The following is a 22,366-nucleotide window of genomic DNA, read 5'->3' as shown; positions in this document are numbered from 1 at the left end:
CATCTACAAGAAACTGCAAGGAGAGGTTATCTTGGGATGTGGAGTGTTACCACTATGCAAGTGACACTCAGCTCTAGCTCTCCCTTTCAACTAGCACAGGTGAGGGAGTTGATGTACTGAACCAGTGTCTGGGCAGGATAATGGATTGGATGAGGACCAATACAGTGAGACCCAATCAAGACAAGGTGGAGATTTTGACTCTGTTCAGACAACAACCTAAACCATGATTAGGCCACTAGCCCCTTTGCAGCAAATGGTTAGTGAGCATGTTCAAACTAGTGCTGGGCCAAAAATTACAATCATTCCATTTTCAGCATTTCATGGGGGGGCGGGGAACAAAAACTCGGTCAAAAGAGGCTGGGAGACATGAGAATTTTGGAGAATTTTCTCTTGGGGAGAAAATTCTTTTTCAATCACCTTTTAAATGTAACCAGTTGTTGAGGGGTCTTCTTTCTTTTTATTTTTTTTTCAAAACACACCTGGCATTTTCAAGAGCCCAAAGAGTTCTTCCTGAGTGCTTATTGGAAAGGGAGAGGTCACATGGTCTCCAATAGGCATTCACTAAGAACTGCTGGGCTCCTCCAAATGCTGAGGGAACTGGGGATTATTATTTTTAAACACACACACACACACACACACACACACACACACACACACACACACACGAAGCCCCCTCTGCAACAGGCTACACTTAAAATGGTATCTATAAACCCTGTCCCCCTCCCCAAGGAGAAAATTCTCTGAATTTCCTCCCTCCCTGTGAAAGAGACAGAAAAAACAATGCCAGTTTCGCAGGGAGAAAGTTTCTGAAAATATTTATTTATTTATTTATTACATTTTTATACCGCCCAATAGCCAAAGCTTTCTGGGCGGTTCAAAAAATTAAAACCATGAAAAGCATAATAAAACAACCAACAAACACAAATACGAAATACAATATAACAGGGGGCAGGATTCAGCCCAGCAGTAGTTGAAACTGTGGTTATGTAGTTAGGAATGGTTCACACAGCACACTAAATCATGCTAAGCCATAATGTTTAGCTCAAAGTGCTTAACCACCGTGGCTTAGGGTGTCATCTGAACAGGGTCATTGTTTAAGGGTGGATTGTCTGTCTGTTTACTCTCTTCTGGATGGGATTGCCCTCCTCCTAAGAATAAGGTGTATAGTTTGGGGGTGCTTTTGGATCTATCATCACTGGAGGCAGGTGGCCTTCATGGCTCAGAGCACCTTTTATTAGTTTATCATAGCTGATATATCGACTGTGACCTTACGTGGACAGAGATAGTTACTCATGTTACTGTAACTGTTTGGATTACTGCAGTGTATTAGATGTGGAACTTCCTTTGAGAACAATGCAGAAGGTTTAGCTAGTCCAAAACAGGGTGGTTAAATTGTTAAAGGGGACAATATGATCATGTTATGCCAGTACTTTGCCATCTGCAATAGCGGTCAGTCCATTTCGGGGGCTAATTCAAAATGCTGGTTTTAATCTTTAAAACTCTAAACTTGAAGGAGTGTCTCCTCCCATATTTGCCAACATGGTAATATTTACTTAAAGTCATCATTTGAGGCCCACCTCTAAATGAGACAAGGTGGATGGCTCTAAGAGAGAGGCCCTTTTTGGTGGTAATGCCCCAGCTGTGAAATGATATCCCCAGAGCAGCTCATCTGGTGCCTACGTTGTGGCGTTGAAGACCTTCTTATTTTCACAGGCATTTTAGAAACTGCTTTAGTGCATTTGGATTTTTGCAGTGTTTTATCCCTGGGCATGTCTGGACATAGGGAGGGGGAGGATCTCACGATATGGCGATCGCAAGATCCTCCTCCTCAGTCCACACACGGCGCGCAGCGTCCCAGGAGGAAGAGGACGTCACACCCACCATTTAAAAAAATTATTTTGATTGAAGACGGGCGCACAAGCACTCCCATTGAAAAGGTGTGGGTTCTTTTTTTTTAAAAAAAAGATCCTGCTCCCCCCCTCCCTCCCCCGATGGGCACAGAGCTCCTGAAGAGCTCCGTGCCCCATGTCCGGTTCCCGGCTCCTCGCATTTACTTGCGCGGAGCTGGGACAAAACTGGGACGGCTGCCCACATGCCCCGCAGACTCAGGACGATCCCGAGACCTCGGGGAAGTCAGGATTAAAGCCATCCCGGTTATCCCAGGGAAAGGGAGGGATCATCCCTCCCTGCCCCTGGGATCCCCTGTGCATCATGTGGATGCACAGGGATGATCCTGAGGCGATCCTCTGGATAACGCCTCATGTAGACATGCCCCCTGCTACCAATTTTACTTTTTTTTATAATGTGATGCATTGTTTTTATCCTTGCTGCTGGTTTTATCTTGAGCTGGTTTTTTTGTCATTGTTTTACTGTTAACTTGTATTTTATGCTTTAATTTATCTGTATACCGTGTGCAGAACTTTGGTTATTGGATGGTAAAAACCTAATAACTAAATTCCAGGAGAAAAACAGAAGCACTGCTTCGTAACAGTGGCTTGGGAACAGACACAAGGGATCAGTCAAGTGGGTTAATGCAGTGAAGACAACTCTGCTAGTCATTTGCTCCTGGAAAAGCTGATTTTTAGATATAGGTCCTGATCTATCTGTAGTTGCATATTGAGATGAGTGATTTCCCCCGTTCCTTTCAGTTACCATCCTGTAGTTTTGCTTTCCCCATGTTCTACTTCACTTGCCTTTAAGTTTTAACCTGGAGAATTTCTAAAACTAATTGCATAATTGGAACATGGGGTGCCTCAGTTTTCAGTTTTCCCCCTCTTTTTTTTTTTTGCAGGCTACCAACATGCACCAGTGCATATGTACAGTACATTGTTTAAATTATTACAGAAAATAATCCTGTTGTGATCACACAATTTTGTGTGTGTGCACGCACTGTGTCTTAATGCACTGGTGCACATCTTTAACCTATAAAGGAGGTTGGTGGTATGATGGGACTGGAAACTGCAGCAGATTGAGCATCTGTTATGGTCTACAGATGGTTCAGTAGGGGCTGGAGCATTGTAACATGGATACACAGCTGCCTCAGTTGTGTTATTTGGAAGCCATGTTAAGACACACAGACATATGTGCACGTGTACACACACACATCTTTCTTGCTGGTCCTGTGCCCTACTAGTAGATTTTATTTTTGAAGGAGTATGTGTTAGGAGCTTCAAATCTTTTGCTCCTTTAACCTTCATACAATTATGGTAGAAGGGAATCAAATCTCAGTGAGAAGTTATGTATCATTGCTCATGGCGTTATTCATCAGAAGTAATGAACTCCTGGTTTGGAAACCTGTTTTTAAAGAATACCAAAGTTACGCTTCCATTTAATGACTTAATTGCAATACCTATTTTGTAACATGTCCAACTTTATCCCTTCAAGCTAGACAATGAGAACAGATCAGTACTTTTAATCAAATAAAAAACAAACTTTATTTACAAGAAAAATCTGTACACTGTGCATACATAAAAATATATAAAACCAAAATAGAAAATACAAAAGTGTTAAAATGTATACAAACACTGTTTAAAAATGTGACTCCTGGAAAATCTCAAGCTTTCATTTCTTGAAGAGTGCACATTCACTTAAAAAATCATCATACAAAATAATTCTCAAGGCTATTAAAAAGTACACAGTCTTCTATTTGAATAGCTCAGCAACTACGGTTTGAGATGATATGTATGAATACACAGTGCGTTCACAGATGATCATTCAAGAACAAAGTTTCAAACTATGGGTTGGAGCCAATATTGCAGAAGCAGAAGGCAAATTCATGCATCCAGTCTTCCAAAAGCCTCTCTGCGTGTTTGGGGAGGCCACTGAACATAGTGGGCGGTGTCTTATAGGCTAAAATGGGAGAACAAAATCTCAGAAAATTGGAGAGAGGAATCTTGTAACACTCACACGAGGTTCCCAATTTGGGGGTGGTGGTGGATTACTCTCTCCTACTGAAGCCCCATAAGAATACAGCCCACAATGTTCAGAAGGAGGGAAAGATTGGTTGCACAAAGCTGCCTTCTGCTCACGGAACGTTGGACAGAATCCCACATTAAAGAGCAGAAATCCATGGTATTAATAATGCATTGTTACTTAAATAAGCCTTCAAAGATCTGAGGTACTTAAAATGTAAGCAGTTAAATCAGGTGCGTTCTTTGCACAAAAGGTAGCCGTCTTGTGGCAATATCTACCTCTATGAGGACATTTTAAAAAATTTGTTGACATTTTCACATAATGCACAGTAGCCAATGCTGTCACAGTGCTAGCACTAAGGATGTGACACTAGCATAAACCAATGGTGGTGCAGCTTCACTAGCACTTGTTAAACAAAGGGAAAAAATGGAGATTTCCCTCTGGGAAAAAAAAATGGTGGCAAACTGCATCTCAGAAATTTGGGGGCAAACCACTGCTTTTTCCCTTTGCCTAGCAAGTGCTAATGATGTTCAGCTCATGTTGGTTTACATGAGTGCAATGTCATTAGATACTGTCCAATAAAACCAATTTATTTTATCTCCAGATTACTTGTCTTATTTTTTAAAAAGGCAATACACCTTGATATTCAGTTCAATTTTTATGTCATTTAAGTGGCTGAAACTTTGAAATCCACAAGAGAGAACTCCATTCATAACCTTGTCTGTGCTCAGTTTAAGCTCGAGTAAAACACTGATACACGTGTGTGCGTTGTGTGTGAGAGAGTGTGAGTGCTTGAACTGGTTAAAAATTATGGATTGCCATCTACTCAAAGTATGGAACTCCTGAACTAGCAAACTCAACATTCAGTGTGTGGATAGAAAAGCCTTGTTGAACAGAATTCATTTAAAACATCTCCTAGCCAGATTTTTTTTCAAGTGCTAAGAATCATTTAGAGCCCGAATAATTTTTTTAACCCACCCCCATCCATTTATATTTAATGAGTCAAAAATGGGTCTTTTAGCAAGTTTGGAGCTTTCTGTAGCTTTGTTATTAACACTTCAGATATTATGCATGATGTGTGCAATACCAATAAGTGTTTCCTTCCTGACTTGGGGATGACATAACCACAGGGCTGACTTAGCATGTCACAATTTTAGCATGTTGCTCTGTGGGGACAGCAGGTCTGTCCCTTCTTGGCTGCTGGCTTCCATGAAAAAGAAAATGCAGTCACTTCAATCCTGTTTACTACTGATGCCCTTAAAACCTGGACACCATAGAATCATAGAAGAGTAGAGCTGGAAGGGGCCTATAAGGCCATAAAGTCCAACTACCTTCCTTAGACCAAATACAGGCTGAACAACAATTGCAACCCTAAATTCATAGACTTCATATCTCAGTCCCAAACCTGGTAATAAGCCACACTGATTTCAACAGAATCCAAGTAAGTGTGCTTAGATGTATTTTCGAGGGGAGGGATAAGCAACCTTTTTGGGCAATGGGCACATTTGTCAATTTGAGAAACTATCCTGGGCACCACCACAAAATGGCTGCCACCTGCTCAAAAGACTGAGTATAAGGCAGAAGTGGGGGTCTGAGCCCCAATACATTAATCAACGTCTTTGAACCCACAGTTTTCAGCACCAACAGAAACCTATTTCACAGCAATCCCGACTGTTAATTAAAATTCCTGCATTGAGCAGGGGGTTGGACTCGATGGCCTTGTAGGTCCCTTCCAACTCTGCTATTCTATGATTCTATGTATTTTTTAAAAAAAGGTGGAATAGGTCGGGCACATTGGTGGTTGCCAAGAAAGGTGCCCAGGGGTGCATTTATTTATTTATTTTATTTATACCCTACCTTCCTACCAAAAAATATTGCCTACCCCTGCTCTAGGGCGTATATTCATTTACTTGGTACAAATTATTGATTTCTAAACTATTTAAACTACCTTTTTATATTCACAGTTAGAATGGTTAAAAACCCAATTCATATGTAATGCTAAAACCAGCCTCCGCCAACCTGGCACCCTCCAGGTATGTTGGACTACATGTCACATCATCCCCAGCAAATGGGCCCATGAGCTGGGGATGATGGGGTGCTTCTGCTGAATCACAGCACACAGGAAGCCTTGTGTACCAACTCAGCATAGTTATATGGGTGGGAAAGAGAAACAAAGATGAACAATGCCACCAAGTCACACATGAAAGCAGAAGGGATGCAAGAGAGGGATATTTTGTTTTGTTTTTCTGTAGCAACAAAACGATTTGCTTAACAGTTTAGAGAAATTCCCTGTAACAAACATAAGAACCCCCTGATTTAACCATCTGAAGGCAATATGCATAAAAATTGAAAGAGCACCACATTAAAATCAATTCACAGTGAAAAGCATAGAACATAACAGATAGGAGTAACAGAAAATAAGTATGGTTACGCAAGGTGTTGAGTGCAACATTTCATCTGTACAGCCATCAGTGCAGAAAAAGTGTGAGGCTTTTAACATTTTTATATCAAAACTCACCGCTCCCACTAACCCTTGCTGCTGCTTCTTTTTTTAATGTAGCTTGGTTTTTAAGTAGCAAATAAAGCAAAGGCTTAGACAGGCTTCATACTTTTTTTTTTAAGTGAGATTTCTCACTGACTTCAAGTAGGAGTTACAGACATTTATGCAATATTTATAAATCTGACTTAGATTGAAAATGCAATATAATAGGATGGACTAAAAGCATACAAAATTCTACTTAATGTAATACACATTCATGTATTGTCTTAAACGGAATAGTTTGAACTTTCAGTAAGCTATCATTGATTTTGCTAATGCTTTCTTTTACTCGTGACTTTCCTTTTTAACAAAAGGAGTAATCAGAGAAAATGGTAGAAGAATAGGGTGGCATGAGTACTAGTCATCTGCTCTTCTCCCCTCTTCTCCTCCCCTTCCCATTTCACATGGGAGTAAAAGGCGCTAGAGTTGTTCATCGGTTGAATTTTGCACAACCAATACTGCCAGGAAAAGAACAACAATATTTTTAAGTTTATAATCCAAAACCTGCTGAAGTCAGTGGAATCAACCCACAGCCACAGCTTCAGTTGCTGAGGCGTTTGTGCTGCAACACTTAAAGAGAAGGGAACGCAGGCTTGGATAAAGGACGGCTCTGGCATCCACAGTATGTGCTACACGTTTTGGAGAAGGGCAGCGCCAGTAAGGATCAAAACACCTGCGACTTTAGAGATGGAGCAACCATCTTTTTTTGTTCTAGAGTAAATGCAAGGCCCCCAATCTGGATTTGGACCCTAGCATGGGGGATTGAATCCTCCACCCTCAATGAGGTCCCAAACCGTATTTCCTTCCCCATGCCTGCAATTTATAATGCCAAATAGTGCTCCATATAACAAAATAATTTTAGGTCTAAGTTATGTTTAAGAAGATATCGTATGGTCACCATAAGTAAAGTATCTTATTCATGGTGTGCTACCACATAAGAAATACTATCTGTTAAAATGTATTTATGCCTCAACTGATTAGTGTTAAGAACACAGCGGAAGCATATACAGATATGCTTGATGCAAACTCTCTAAAGCAAGTTGGGTGAAAATATTAAGGGGCTGTGTTCACCTAAACAATGAGACATGCATATTGCCATTTCCTGTACTAGAAATGATTCATGGCACACCACAGAGGTGCAAGTTTATACCTCTCTGTTAATGCACAGCACTTTTTCCAAGAGAACGAAAAGTATGTATTTTACACTGGCCAATCTTACTCACCCTGACCCAAATTAAATTCTGGGGATTTTTTACCATGAGAGAAATGATTGGTGTTTTTTTTTTAATCACGGGAGACTGGACATGAACGTTAGCTGAGATAACTTTAAAAACAGATTAGGTCCATATATAATAGATTAGTGGCAGCTAGACACAGTAGCCCAGTGGCCCATCCATGTTCAGAGGTAGCATATATCCAGATGATTGGGGACAAAGAGAGGGAGGCCATCACCTTTGTGCCCTGCTTGCAAACTTCCCATAGGCATCTATTTGGCCACTGTTTGAATTGGAATTCAGGATAGATGGACCTTTTCTTTGATCCAGCAAGACAACAGCCATCCAGAAGTAGAATCAGGATCCCAGAGTTTGGGAAACAGGTGGGAATGTTTACTAGGAGTTTGGTGAACAGGTGGGAATGTTTACATGCAGAAGCAGGACTTGAATATTCCTGTACACGAATATTCTCTGCTCTTCAAAATGAAACTCTGGGTAGGAATGATAGGAGTTGTCCAAAACATCTGGAGGGCTGCAGGTTGCCCAGCTCTGCTAGAAATACTGGCATGGCAATAGCTATTCAGAAGACTGCAAGCCCCAATAGCCAACACAGTGTCCTGATGCTTTCTCCTGAACAATGTGGCTTCTGTAGCAGGCTGGGCAAAATGAAATAGTGGCTAAAGAAAGAGGTATGTGAGCTCTGCACTTGCACTACCATAAGTGGTGGTAAGGATCAGAAATGACCCAATGACCCTACCCTCTAAAGATGAGCCTCCTAAATTTCTCTGCCTGCCCTGCTTGGAAATATAATTATTTCCACCTTTGGTTCAGCCTGAGCATAACAGTGACTAAGAACAGAGGGGGGGTGGGCTTGTGAGAGCTATTGATGGTATGTATGTTTCTCCTATTCTCCGTGACAGCATGAAGGGGGGGGCACTGTGTCCACATTTGTAAGCATGCACCAAGAAGCGTAAGGGAGGAACAATTATGCCCTTTGCTGATACCTCTGGGTACTGTACCCATGGAGGTTCAGATAAAACCAAAAGACAAGACAAATATTAATTTAAAAGCTTGCTCTATGTTTTGAGTTTTAGAACACAGACGAGTCAGAATTGTTTCCAATGATACATCCAAGGAATGACTTGAGCGGGGGGGGGGGGGCAACCCCTAATGTGAACAGCTTATTCACATGCATTTTGGGAGCTGAAAAATGTTCTTCGCTTGAGGATTGCAATTATCCCATGATAACCGGATCACTGGAATCTTTCATGACCTGGTGGGCTCAACACCAGGTAGATTTTTTCATTCCCTAACAGCAGCAGCTCTCACTTTGGGGGAAGTTTCCTATTCAGTAAATTTATCACGATATGTTGAGTCAGTAAAAGGCCAGAATCAACTCACAAGCCTGCATACATGAATGTCTGGCCCAATATAGGTGGCCAGGTGCCACACTGCACAGAGAGAAATTTTAATATGCTGTTTTCTGAAGCAGCCAAGGAGATTGTCTTCTCCTCATCCTTTCCCATACATACTATTAATTTATGTGTTCAGCCAAATATGCGCACAGTCTTTATGCACATTAAAATAGACTAGCACAAACATTTCAAGATTAGGATGCCAAGCTCTACCACCAGGATAGCTTAAATAAAATGGTGTTAAATTAAAAGAATATGGCTCATTATACTCAGTACACATTCCGTACTGATATATACTTTTTATGTGAGGGAAGGCAAATAAATCTGAGGATGCTGTGAAGACTTTTTCATACTTTGTTTTTATGTTACTGTAAACCTCCTTCATTAGGGCTAGATCTACACTACTGCTTTACAGCGGTATTGAAGTGCACTGATAACTGTTGGGGCACAATCCACATTCCATATTCCACTTTCATAGCATTATCTCCTGCTTTTTATTCCATATTCGTAATGATTTGACACAAGGTGTAGATCTGGCCCAGGTCAGACTTAGCTATTGAAATGCCTCGCCTAAAGGGCCGCAATCTGGCACATGTGGTATAAATGTTTGATATTTTCCGGCAGACCCCATGTACATCTCCTCACTGTAGTTTGCCTTCACTGTATTTTGCATCTTTCAAAAGCTAAGCCTTTAAATCACTATCTGCAAAGCAATAATAAATACTTAGGCCTCAGAAGCAACAACTTCCCTCATGCCTACTACTTTGTTACAGTTTATAGACTCAAGACTAGGTTGGTCTAGGATCCACTTTTCAAGTATTTTTGTTGTTTAGAAGTACGACAGTAGCACCTTATTGCACATTGTTCTAAAAAGATCCTCTCTTATGTGTATGGGAATCGATGCTGTCCAGGGCATTTGACTGACCTGAACCCTGGCAAAATCACTTTTCCTTTTCGGTACAAATCATCTTGGAAGCCTTTGTTCATCCGCTGCACCAACAATTTCTCGTAAAGAAGTGGATGGTAAGCCCCCAAGGTACAAGCTGCGTCATAGTAGAGTTCGTGATAGTGGCAAAGGTCAGTTTGTCGGACTGAAGGAATGTATTCGTATACGTGCACTTCGCTGCACATTGACATCATGATGAGGATGCCTACAAATGGAAGGGTAGACAGCATGTCAATGCAATATCAGAATCAAGTACTGTTGCATGTACAAAAGTCACGTCGAGCTTTATTTGCTAAAAATAATTGCTCATCTCAAAGATGTGGAGGAGGGGGATTTTTTATATACAAATATCAGATGACCTGATGAAAAGGAAGATACAATTACAGTATAATATAGACAATCACCAGCACAACGCATTGCGTTTTGAGACACAAGTCTAAGCCTAATCTTTCTGGTTGCTAGAACAAACATGGCAATGTTGCATGTGAAATATTTATCGCCATCACACTCCAAATGAAGGAATTTCTTGTCATCATTTAAGAATAAACTATACACAATTTTTTTCAGTCAACTGAAATGTCCAAATTTTCTGGAAGGGTATAATGCTCTCCTTTTGTTCTACGTTGCTTGTAACTTACAGTAGACAAAGTATCACTTATAATAAACTTACATTAAACAAAGTATAGGTTATAACAGGTGTAGACAACCTGGCACTCTCGAGATGTTTAGGATTAGAATTCTTGTAATCTCTAATCATTGGCCATGCTGGGAGTTGTAGCTTCACATGTAGAAACCAGCTTTGTGGCAGATATTTGCATTTACACTCTTTTATATTCAAGTTGGCCTGTCATTCATGGATTTCGAAGAATGAGAAACTCCAAAGGGAAAAAGTTTAACATGTAATGTACTAGTTCATTCAAAGAAATTGACAACATGGGCTTTCTAATAATAATAATAAATGGCGTGCTAGTAGCAATATTTTTTACGACAGTAGCAATATTTTTTACAAAATATCTGAATGCTAGGTAACTTTTAGAGATGCATTTTTATTAATTAACCATTTATATTTAGAAATCTACAGTTTAGAAAAATGAAACTGGTTGGGGTTTTTTGTCTTGTTTTTCAGTTCTATAAATGCTTTCTTGTGCTTTTCCGCTGCAAACCTCCTTCAGCTGCTGATGGAGAAACTATATGCCAGTCAAAGGTCATGGCCATCCGGTTAAACCAGAAAGCAGAAGGTGGAGTTACATGCAACAGCCAAGTACTTCCACAAACAGATGAAAAAATGGTCTGCCTCCTCAGCCCAGAGTCCAGCATGGAGCCAGTTTCAGAGAACACACCACAGCTGTCCAAGGAAAATTCACTCTTGTGAATGAATAGAAGCTCATGCCTATACAATCAGATCATATATGTTATGGTTTTATTATCAATTTCCTTTCTTTAAGGAAGCAGTTGTGTACTGAGCAGGAACAAAACAAAATGTGTTGCTATTGCTTTTTTTTTAAACTCTGTGAAGCAAGTAGAAATTATATTTTAATAGAATAGCTCAGTGTGATAGAGCACATGCTTTGTGTGCAGAAGACCCATGTTCGATCCCCAGCTTCTCCAGGTAGGTAGGACACACACAGACGCACAGACAGAGAGAGGTAGCTTTAATCCTTCCCTCTAAAGTTATCATTTTACTGATAATCCCACACATTCACAGCTCTTAGGTTTAGGCGGGGGAAACCCACCGGCACTAACTGGGGCTTTTTTTGTAATGCCTGTATCTGCAAGAGGGGGGCAATATTAGTAAAATTTATTTATTTTATTTTATTTTATTACAATATTTATATACCACTCCACATTCAAGAATTTCAGAGCAGTGGACAAATAGAATAAAAGAACAAAACCAGAATAAAAACCACAGTAAAAATACATTTTTAAAATAAAGTTAAACCATGGCTGGTCATTAAGGGAAGACTTCCTAGAACAGCAACATTTTCAGCACGTGCCAGAAAGAATACAAAGTTGGTGCCTGCCTGATCTGCAGACAAAAAGAATCCCATAGGAAGGGGACCACCATACATGGGTCCATGTGGAACCACCAGGAACATGGCCTCAGATGACTGGGCAGCTTGATAGGGGAGAAAGCGCACTCTCAGGTATCCTGGTCCCAAGTTGTTTAGGGCTTTGTATACTAGTACAAGAACCTTAAACCTGGCTCGGTAGTGGAGAGCAAGATTAAACTTCTCATCTCTACATGTGGGGCATTAAAAATCAATTGTAAAGAAAAACCGGGCGGGGAGGGGGGAGATATTATTTTAAAGACACAGCAATGGCATGTAGTTTGACTTTTAAGAGCTGGCAATGCTGATGACATCATAGATGGCGTGCACAGCATGGATGAGCACTTTTCTCCCAACCTGGGTGATGGATGCAAGGATTTCTCTCCCACAGCAGCTTTTTATGGTGGTTCTGAAACTGACCCTGATTGGGTTCTCTTAGATCAGTGTGACTAGCCCTAACATAGGCCTTAGCAAGACCTACCTGATAGTCCGCGATAGAGGAGGGAAGATCTCGCGTTGCAATTAACGCGAGATCCCTGCTCCGCTTACATGCGAGGCGCGATGACCTCAGGAAGAGAGGCGTTGTGCCCGCCATTTTTTATTTTTAAAGGAAGAGGAGCACATGAACGCTTGTGTGCTAAAGGTACTGTATTTCTTCGATTCTAAGACGCCATCGATTGTAAGACGCACACTAATTTCAGTACCACCAACAGAAAAAAAGCTTTGATTCCAAGAAATAATAAATGACCTGCGATTCTAAGACGCACCCCATTTTCAGAGATGTTTATATGGGGGAAAAAGTGTGTCTAAGAATCGAAGAAATACAGTAGGTGCTTTTAAAAAAAAAATCATTTCCCTGTTCCCCCCACCCTACCCCCAATAGGCGCAGCGCTCCTGGCGAGTAATTGCTGCAACAGGCCACACATTCCACGGTCTCGGGCTCAAAAAAACTGGGCCCAAAGGGGAGTGCTCTATCCTGGGGCAAGTGAAGGATGATCCCTCCCTGATCCCGGGATCCCCTGTGCATCATGTGGATGCACAGGGACGATCCCAAGGTTTGCCCTGTGATAAAGCCTGGTCTAGCTAAGGCCATAGACTCTCACACACTACAGTGATTATTCACACATTACAAAAGAATTTTCTCCACCAAAAAGATTGGACATCAGCCAAGTCTGACAGGGCTCCACCAAAAACAATGAAATGTTTGCCACAGTTACTGTATCAAGACATTCCATCATGCATTATCCCATCCTTCTATGGGCAGAGATGTGCATAATGTTGCAACACAATTAAGCATGTCCAAAAGTTACAAGGAGAGAAAGGAGAATCTGAGACAGGACTGTCATAACATCTAGTTTGGTGCTTTGACTGGCTAGATTGGTTACTTTTCAAAGAGGCCATTTGCAAAGCACTGAAAATGTGGTGGAGAAATACTAGACCTTCATCTCAGATGCTGGTAGCACCACCATAGAAAGAGGCCAGTGTCAAAGCACAACACATTAAATTTACTTCCATTTCAGAACTCATTTATGAATTCAGGAATTTCAAGGATGGTTCAAAATCAGCTTAATTACCACAGATCAAATCTCTGGAATGTTGCAATATGTGTTGGAAATCTTTTATCAGTATTAAATAAATGTTACATTTGTTGCATGAACTTATATTAAGGATTCTTTAAAAAATAGATTAATTTGTTCTTAGCAATTTCTAATTGCTCACGAGCTTGTCAACACCCAGCATGTATCTTTGTGCAATTCAATTACACATTGTAATTAGCAAACTAATTTAAAAGTCATTTTCAGAAACCTGAAAGCACACAAAATGTAATGTTGTTTACCTTATTGTAATAACTGTTCATTATTAAGACAGCTGAATCAAATAATACATTTCAAAAAGTGATCATGATACAAGAACAGCTTCTAATTTAGCTAAAACGCCATATTAAAAAGTTATTTAAAGTTCAAAATGACACATTTTCCAGAAGTGATGAGCACTCACAATTACTGACTTTAGTTCAAAAAATAAAATAAAAAATCAAGTAGACATACAATGTCAAAACAAAACAGATACCTAATATTTGTTTTCAATATAGCATAATAAAAAGACTATCCATGAAATTTCTATATATGAACTGTCATATATATATATATATATATATATATATTCATTTCTATAAATTGATGTTGATTGTGCCAGTGTTTCATATCAAGCTCACATGGCATTTACAGGAAAAGCCATTTACCTGTACAAAAGCTAGACACTCTGACTGCATTCCAAGGAATTGTGTGCTCATCAGAGGGCTTTGTGTCCTGTGCTGAACACACAGAGTCACCTCTTCCCTCAGTTGTGTTTTAGCTGATCTCCACGAAATTTGTTTCCACTTATGGATTGGTTTTTGTGTGCAGTAGATAGGTTCCATGACAGACAAAATAATTATAAGTGAAGGATTATTCCCATACTTTAATCTCCTTACTTAATTCTGTTTTCTATCGGCCACCATGCTTTGGACTTGATGGACATGCAACTTATCCAAGATTACCTCATTTTTGCTTTCCTATTTAGGGGTTCATCCCCATCCTGAGGTATAATAATGTCCCTTAGCTGAACCAACTGTAGCATAAGTTTTCCTTACCTGGGACAGATGGCTAGATTTAAGGGATCAGGGTATTGCATGCAAAACCAAAAGTGTTATTCTGGTCTGAGTGAGATGTAGCAGGCTGATTTGAGAAGCTCCCCAATGTGGAATAGTTCTTCATTTACTTAAATTGAGGAAACAGATCCATGTGCACACCATTCTGTATGGGCAGGTCTGCTCTCTCCATTAAAATATAGGGGCAGCTCACAAGCTGTGGACCTAACATTTAAGTTACAGAGAAGTAAAAACAAAAGGTATCCATGGTTTCAAAACATTTGCTAGTCCCAAATGTAAGACTGCCATGTTTTATTTCAATTAATGTTAATGTCTAATTCTATACCAAACTTCCTTAACCTGGTACTTTCACGATGTTTTTAGACTCCAGCTCCCATAAGCCACAGCCAGCATAGGCAATGGTCAAGGATAATGAAATTGGGAGCCCAAAGTTGCAGGTCAAAAGCATCCCGTTGGTGATGCTTGGTGTGCTGGTAACATTTATTCAATAAATAAAAGTTTAAAATGTGCCAGTAACACATGCAAAAATCTCTGAATAAGACAAGTAAGAATAAGCCCCATTATACAGATGGTGCAATGCACACAACAGAACTTGGATGCAAACATGCTCTTTTCTCTACTTTCAGCTTCATTCACACCAGCACAGGGCTCATTGCCTGATTGATGGAAGCACTGGACTTCCTTCAATAGCTTTTTCAGATCTCAATCATTTCAAAGCTTACTTGGAGTATTATCTATAGCTTTCCATTTGAAGACAACCAAGAAATGTGTATTTCTATAGTTCTATAGAGAGTGTTTGTGTGGGTGTGTGTATACAAGCTTATTACCACCAGCTGTAACTTGGTTCCCATTACACTGATGAAAACAATCTGCAATTTAACGCACAGTAGATAAATAAGTCTAATATGCCACTTGACTTCAGCTTTCTTTCCAGCATGGTTTGTGATTCTGAACATACTGCCAACACCCAAGCCTCATCAACAAGCGTTTGAATCTATTTTTATAATCTCTGTGGGGGGGGGGGTTGGAGGGGGATATACAATAGTTTGACAAACCAGCTCTTTTATCATATCTTGCTTGTCCTGTCATGCTGATTTATGAATACCATGAAAGGTAATATAGTGCTACCGAGAAGCCTGGCTGTATTATTGCTATGTCATGTTACCTCTGAAACCCTGAAACAGGAATCTTCACATTCAATAAAATATATAGAAGTTAGTTTGTAACTATTCTGTTTTCCTAAATTGCCTTCAAATCCTGGTCACATCATGTCTTGCAAGTGCTGGCAAGTACTACACTAATTTATGAGGACTGACATTGGGTCTAATCAACTACTGGCATACCATAAATCAAATGGAGATGTTAATATGTAGGGCTTGATGGAAATGTGAGCATGGCAGATGTTTCTGCAGATGTGAGAAGGGTCCCGAATGGCCCATAAGAAATGTTCTTGTAATGAGCTGCAGGTTCCTCCCTCATGCTTAAGCCGACCTCATATTTTTTTAAAAAAGCACTCTGCAGGGATACAGAGGTAAGGTAATTAGGGGATTGCCTTACCTGTGGAGGGATATAGAGGTAATTATAGGAAGGATGAGTAACAGGAAAAGATACAAAACTGAAAAAGAGACAGCACTACAACATTTATTAGCTAGTGTGTTTGGCACACAGCACACACAGTCTAGTGACATGAAAGAGAGTTCACACATTTATGTGTTCAAAACTTACTGACTCATGATGATGTCTTACAATGAACTTTCACAAATTAACCACAACAGACAGAACTTTTATATCACCCTTATGTTAACTCAAAACCCCAATATTTAAAGTTATGAAAAATCAAAGGATGATTTCTCAGTCAATCAGTGAGTAAAAAGGTGCTGAGATATTTATTTATTTGGGGTTTGCACTTCCATTAGCAACAAAAATGAAGCATGGGAGATGTAGACTTCTTTCAAAAGTGCAAAATATGCATGCAAATAAGGATAAATAAGCATGAAGGTGAAAGACGAGAACCATCTATGAACACGGTAATTGCAAGATGAGTCACTGGCAATGCTTATCAGGATGGAAAATTATGTGGGACAGTAGAAGTTTTACGGAGTGAGACTTTGCTATGAACTTCCATGGCTTTATTATGGTTCATCTGTGTATGTTGTTTGGGAATCTGATAACACAACAGTTCTTCACAGTCTGTACTGCAGTTGGCAGGTGAGGAGTGCACAGAGGCAAGCGTTTTTACACCAAATTACTCCATATTCTTACTTGTCACCTCTTTAACCATCTGAAAAGACTCCCTTCAAAATTTATCACTTTTGGATCATGTCCATTCTCCAAGGAGCCCACAGTGACATATATGGGCTTATCTCATTTTATCTTTGCAAACAGCCTGTGCGGTAAGTCAGATTGTGAGATAGCATGGCTTGTCAAAGGCAACTCATTCAACTACATGGCTGAATGGGAATTTGAACCCAAGTTTCCACATCCAAATACTTAAGTACTTCACTACACTGGCTGTCACAATGGATCCATAAACTTTTAAAAGAGGGAAATTATCTCTTAAAAGTGACAAATTAGCACTAACCTTATATCTTATTAATCTCAACTTTCTTTGACAAAGAGAAAGGAAGAGGAGTCAGACAACTCTACATTGGGACCGGTGCTTTGTAACATGTTCATAAATGATCTGGAGTTAGGGTGAGTGGTGAGGCTACTATGTGTGTGATGACACCAGATTATCCAAGGTGGTAAAAACAAAAAAGGGTTTGTGAACCACTCCAAAACAATCTACACAAACTGGGTGAGTAGGTATTAAAATGGCAAATCCAGTTCAATATCAGTGTAATGTGATGCACAATGGAGCAAAAAGTGATGACTTAACATATGTACTGGTGGGGTCTGAGCTGCTGGTGACTGACCAGGAAAGAGATCTTGGGATTCTGGTGGATCGTTTAATAAGACTGTTCTCCCAGTGTGCAACTGCTATGAAATTTCATGTTAGGGGTCATTAGGAAAGGGATGGAAAATAAAGCTGCCAATATCATGATGCCTTTATACAATATATACTGCATACATTCTTGGAATACTGTGTCTAGTTCTAATCACTGCGCCTCAAAAGTGGAAGAGATGGAGAAGATGGCAACTGAACCAACTCCTTATGAAATGCTCCTTATAAAGAAAGTTTACAATGTTTGGGGCTTATGCAGTTTAGACAAAAGGTGAGTAAGGGGTTGACGAAAGACATAACAGAGGGATATAAAATTATATATGATGCTCTGTCTAAAACAGAGGGTTTTTTCAAAGAATCCAATGGCCCCTGGGATGCTGTCTAGGACTGTTCTCTTAGATGGCTTTAAAAGGAGAGTGGACAAATCCATGGAGAATATCAATCCCTACAAGTCATGATGGGTATATGGTTCTAAGGTCAGAGGCAGCGTGCCCTGAATACCAGTTTCTGGGGAACAACAGCAAGAGAGAGCTTCCCAGAGGCATCTCGTTGGCCACTATTTATGTAAATATATATGGTTGATTTTAAGAGTAAACCCCACTATTAGAAACAGGATACTGGACTGGAAAGGTCTTTGGTCTGATCCAGCAGGGACCTTCTTGCAATCTTAAACCCCAAATGTTGTTTTATGGAGGGGGGAGCTGGGGAGGGAGAATAGAAATGTAGTCAACTCCCAACATCCAAATATCTTTGGTTTTGGCCTTAGAAACTATTCAGCTCTAACAAGTTAGAAACAGTAAAACTATAAGACGGCTCCATTCCAATCCTAAAGATATTAGTAAATTATTGAGTGCTTTAAATTGTGGAGTGTAGGATTTGGATGACAGTATTTCCAGTCTTGACTAGTGAAGAACAAGCTGTCCCTCTTTTTGTTAAAACATAAGATGTTCAGCGTGGTATATGGCTTAATGGGTACAAAGTTTTGCAGTCTAAATCATAGTTGTGAATGAGCCTATATGCTGTCCAGTGAATCAAGATAAGGACTGTACTTTGAATGGGGATGCACTTTTTTTTTTTAACAATAGGTCAATTTTAAGTTGATTTGAGGTCAATTTAAATATCTCTTTCCCATGTGTATCTTTGAAAATAAATGTCTGTCACATTATGACAGTTCTCATTTACTTTCTTTATTACTGCTCAATTTGGCTGCTGACAATATTTAATCCACAAACGTAAGACTTTAGTATTGCAAATAACCCAGCAGTATCTTCCAATTTATATCCCATGACATTCATAACATCCATTTTTCTAGTCTGTCAGCATTGGCTCAAATCAGCTATCTTCTGTAAGACTGGATGATGGATAACCACTCTGAAAAACCCATCTCATAAACATTTATGCTGACTGATTGCACCATATGCTCATGTATTACTTTGCCCTCTGTACCCATCTCTCAAACAAACTGTTACACAATTTCTACTTTTGAGTACTTTACATGGCTATCTCGTTATTGATTTGGTATATGTTTCACATTCAATAGTGGCACATGCATGCAATGTGTGTGTTTCATTTTACTCTTGTTTGTGCTACAACCAATTTTGCCATTGATTTCCTTTTTATATTCAAGTGCCCACCTAGCTAGGGGCCCACATACCCAAAGAAGGGGAATTAGGCATGAAAGAGTTATTGGATGCTCATCAGTAGCCTAGGTTAGATATTTTAAATACTATCACTCAGCTGTTGGAATGGAGACACCCGTTCAGTTGTGTTGCTGTTCTTTGCTGAGAGATGATGAACAGTATTCAGCATGTCCAGTTGAGGTTATGTATGCACAAGTCTGACTGCTGCAAGCATGTAGATTTGGATCAGGGCCAGCAAACATAAAGAGCAATTTGCAGTTCAGACCTGAGTGCTATGACAGTGAAAATGGGAATAAAATACCACATAGCCTGCAATTGGATGTAAAAAGAATGAACCTAATCTCTCATCAGGCTCAAGCAGCCCATCCCTTCTCTCCAGTGCAGAAGGGGATCAGAAACACACTTCTGTTTTAGATTAACTGTAGTTTAGCATGTTTTCTGAACTCTAAACTATGGCTTGACTATGGTTTGTTAAAACAAACCAGCTTCATACCCCATGGTTTGAAGTAGACTTCTTTAACCCATGGTTTGAAGTAGACTTCTTTCAAACAAATCATAGTTAAGATTAACCACAATTTGTTGTGTTCTGGCAACATGACAAAATGTGGTTAATCAAAACTGGAAGCAAGAGTTTCTGAATTTCTTGCAGCCAAACCAGAAAAGGGGAAGGTGGGGGGGTGTCATGCATGCGCCTGTGGCTTGCACAGGCTTGTTCCCATCACAATAAGTAATCATTTATCATGGTGTCCGAACACAGCCATTATGTGCTCTCATTATAATTTGTACATGCACTTTTTGCTCCTCTGGATTGTGGCCCCTATATTTAAAATGCCCTACATGAATAACGTGTTGCCTGATGGTATTTTATTGTGCACATCACCATTCATAATTTCATCTTGCTGTGCTGACACATTCCATTAACCTTGAGTTCCAGTTTAGGAAACTAGGCCCCTGGCTGAGTAATGTAGGATAATGCCCATGTCCCTGTAACCAGTGTTCTGCATTATGGACTTAGGCAAAAAGAGAGAGAGAGAGAGAGAGAGAGAGAGAGAGAGAATTTTTTGAGGTAGCAGTAAAAAACACATAGTGAAATGGAGCTCTTTTTTATAACTACATAGAGAGTTTGGACTCAGCTCTAAAAAAACATATTCATGTATGATTGGACTGTGAGTTGGGTAAAATAAGGGCTTCTTGTCTACCACTTATATAGTTTCTGGAACACATTTTATTAATAACCTGTTTTATACAAGTTTATTTCTCATAAATCCTATGCTATCCTGTCCTGGAAAGTTCATAAAATATGTGCATTTGATGATACAATATCTACCTCTTCAAAGCATGTTTTCCATCAATCTCCACTAAATTTTGTATTATCACAATTAAGTAACACATGCTAGACTTCAACATATGTATTGAAATAATTATTCTTCAGATACCACTTATGATGAAATCTACTAACAGGGACACGTACCAATGAAACCTGAAGATGGAGGGTTGGGTTGTATCTTTTCCTTAGTGTTCTCCTGAATGATATCCCAGAGTTGCCATATAAACTTTGGATGGAGAATGTAAAATGGCTGCTTTGGATTCTTCCTGCGATGCTGTACATAGGGAGTAAACAAGTTGTAGTCTGGCTTCTTATACCACTGATAGGGGAAATAAAAAACAGACTTTTACTTGGAGTCTCAACAAATATCAAACTAAATCAAAAGCATCTGTGGATATCAATACACACCTTCATGGCATAGAAGCAAAGAAAACTTGATTTCTGCAACTTTTATTTGAAAATGAATCTCTCCATTAGGATGCATTGATGACAGTCACAATAGCAGAACTTGTAGATTTTTTAAATGCCTACTAAGTAAACCTACAATACATAACAATATAATCTTCAATTTAATGCTGAAGAACTGATGTCCAAAACTTGAGTGAAACTCTCTAGGGTAAATAAGTTGGGAGAATAGAGAGTTCTCCAAAATGACACAAACTTCTGCCATCTATATGGTGCTTAGGGATGGAGGAATCTCTTAATTTCCATTTCACTCAGTTTTTCATTTTTCCAACCTTACGTTCATTTTGTCCATTTCACACCAGCTTGAGAACTGTTTTTAAAATCTGCATAAAAATCTGTATGCATTTTCATGTGCATTTCTCCTAATATCAGGATTTTTGTATGCAATTTTGCCTAATATATCCATTTCTGTAAGCAAGCTTCTCTAATATATTTTTGTACATTAATTTCACTAATATATGCATTTGTGTGCACTTCTCTCTCTCTCTCTCTCTCTCTCTCTCTCTCTCTCTATATATATATATATATATATATATTATATATATATATTGTATGCAGTTTTGGTTGGAGAATTGCATTGCAAAATCCAGAAAAAAATGAGAATACTAAAACATGACTGTGTTGGGGAAGTGCAAATTAGGTTCCCATCAGAATGCAAACAGAACAAATTTCTCCCCCATGTCTAATGTATCACCCTGCTATGCAGCTAGGGTGACCATATGAAAAGGAGGACAGGGCTCCTGTATCTTTAACAGTTGTATTGAAAAGGGTATTTCAGCAAATGTCATTTGTATATTATGGAGAACCTGGTGAAATTTCCTCTTCATCACAACAGTTAAAGTTGCAGGTGCCCTGTCCTCTTTTAAATCTGGTTACTCTAGTATAGCTCTTGGAGCTTTAACTGTTGTGATGAAGAGGGAATTTTAGCAGGTTCTCCATATATACAAATGACACCTGCAGAAATTCCCTTTTCTATGCAACTGTATGGTCATCCTAATGCAGCAGTTAGTGAAAATGCTGGCAATTCACTCCCTAGAGTGGGATTGTACCTATTGTGGACAGAACCATACTATGGTGAAGGCTGTTCTGCTAGTTGTCACTTGAGCTATGCTGTGCACATCAAACTGAAGACTATACTAGGCTTGCAGGTAGAAATTAGGAATTAGGGCTGTGCAAGCCTCGAGCCTCGGATTTCGAAATCTAAATCACGGAGGCCAAATCCAGTGTAGATTTGTAGCTAGAGTGTTGGGCTGGGAGTTGGAAGAT

General features: G+C 39.6%; 2 protein-coding genes across 2 annotated transcripts in view; one reads left to right on the top strand and one right to left on the bottom strand.

The window, feature by feature from the left end:
* Positions 1–11,398, top strand: part of LOC134399439 (parapinopsin-like) — a 54,822-nt gene extending 43,424 nt beyond the window's left edge. Inside the window, exon 4 of the mRNA XM_063127476.1 lies at positions 11,153–11,398. Coding sequence (XP_062983546.1) covers positions 11,153–11,398 — 246 coding nt within the window. The remainder of the gene's footprint in view (positions 1–11,152) is intronic.
* The window catches only part of ST6GAL2 (ST6 beta-galactoside alpha-2,6-sialyltransferase 2), a 61,618-nt gene continuing 48,827 nt past the window's right edge, over positions 9,576–22,366 (bottom strand). Inside the window, exons 5-6 of the mRNA XM_063127475.1 lie at positions 20,780–20,954; positions 9,576–10,231 (exon numbers count right to left, since the gene is read on the bottom strand). Coding sequence (XP_062983545.1) covers positions 9,963–10,231; positions 20,780–20,954 — 444 coding nt within the window. The 3' untranslated portion in view covers positions 9,576–9,962. The remainder of the gene's footprint in view (positions 10,232–20,779; positions 20,955–22,366) is intronic.

The sequence above is a fragment of the Elgaria multicarinata genome, chromosome 5 (assembly GCF_023053635.1).
Source record: "Elgaria multicarinata webbii isolate HBS135686 ecotype San Diego chromosome 5, rElgMul1.1.pri, whole genome shotgun sequence".
In the NCBI taxonomy this organism is placed as follows: domain Eukaryota; kingdom Metazoa; phylum Chordata; class Lepidosauria; order Squamata; family Anguidae; genus Elgaria; species Elgaria multicarinata.
Note: the sequence above shows the minus strand (reverse complement) of the source record. Positions and strands in the feature narration are given on the sequence as shown.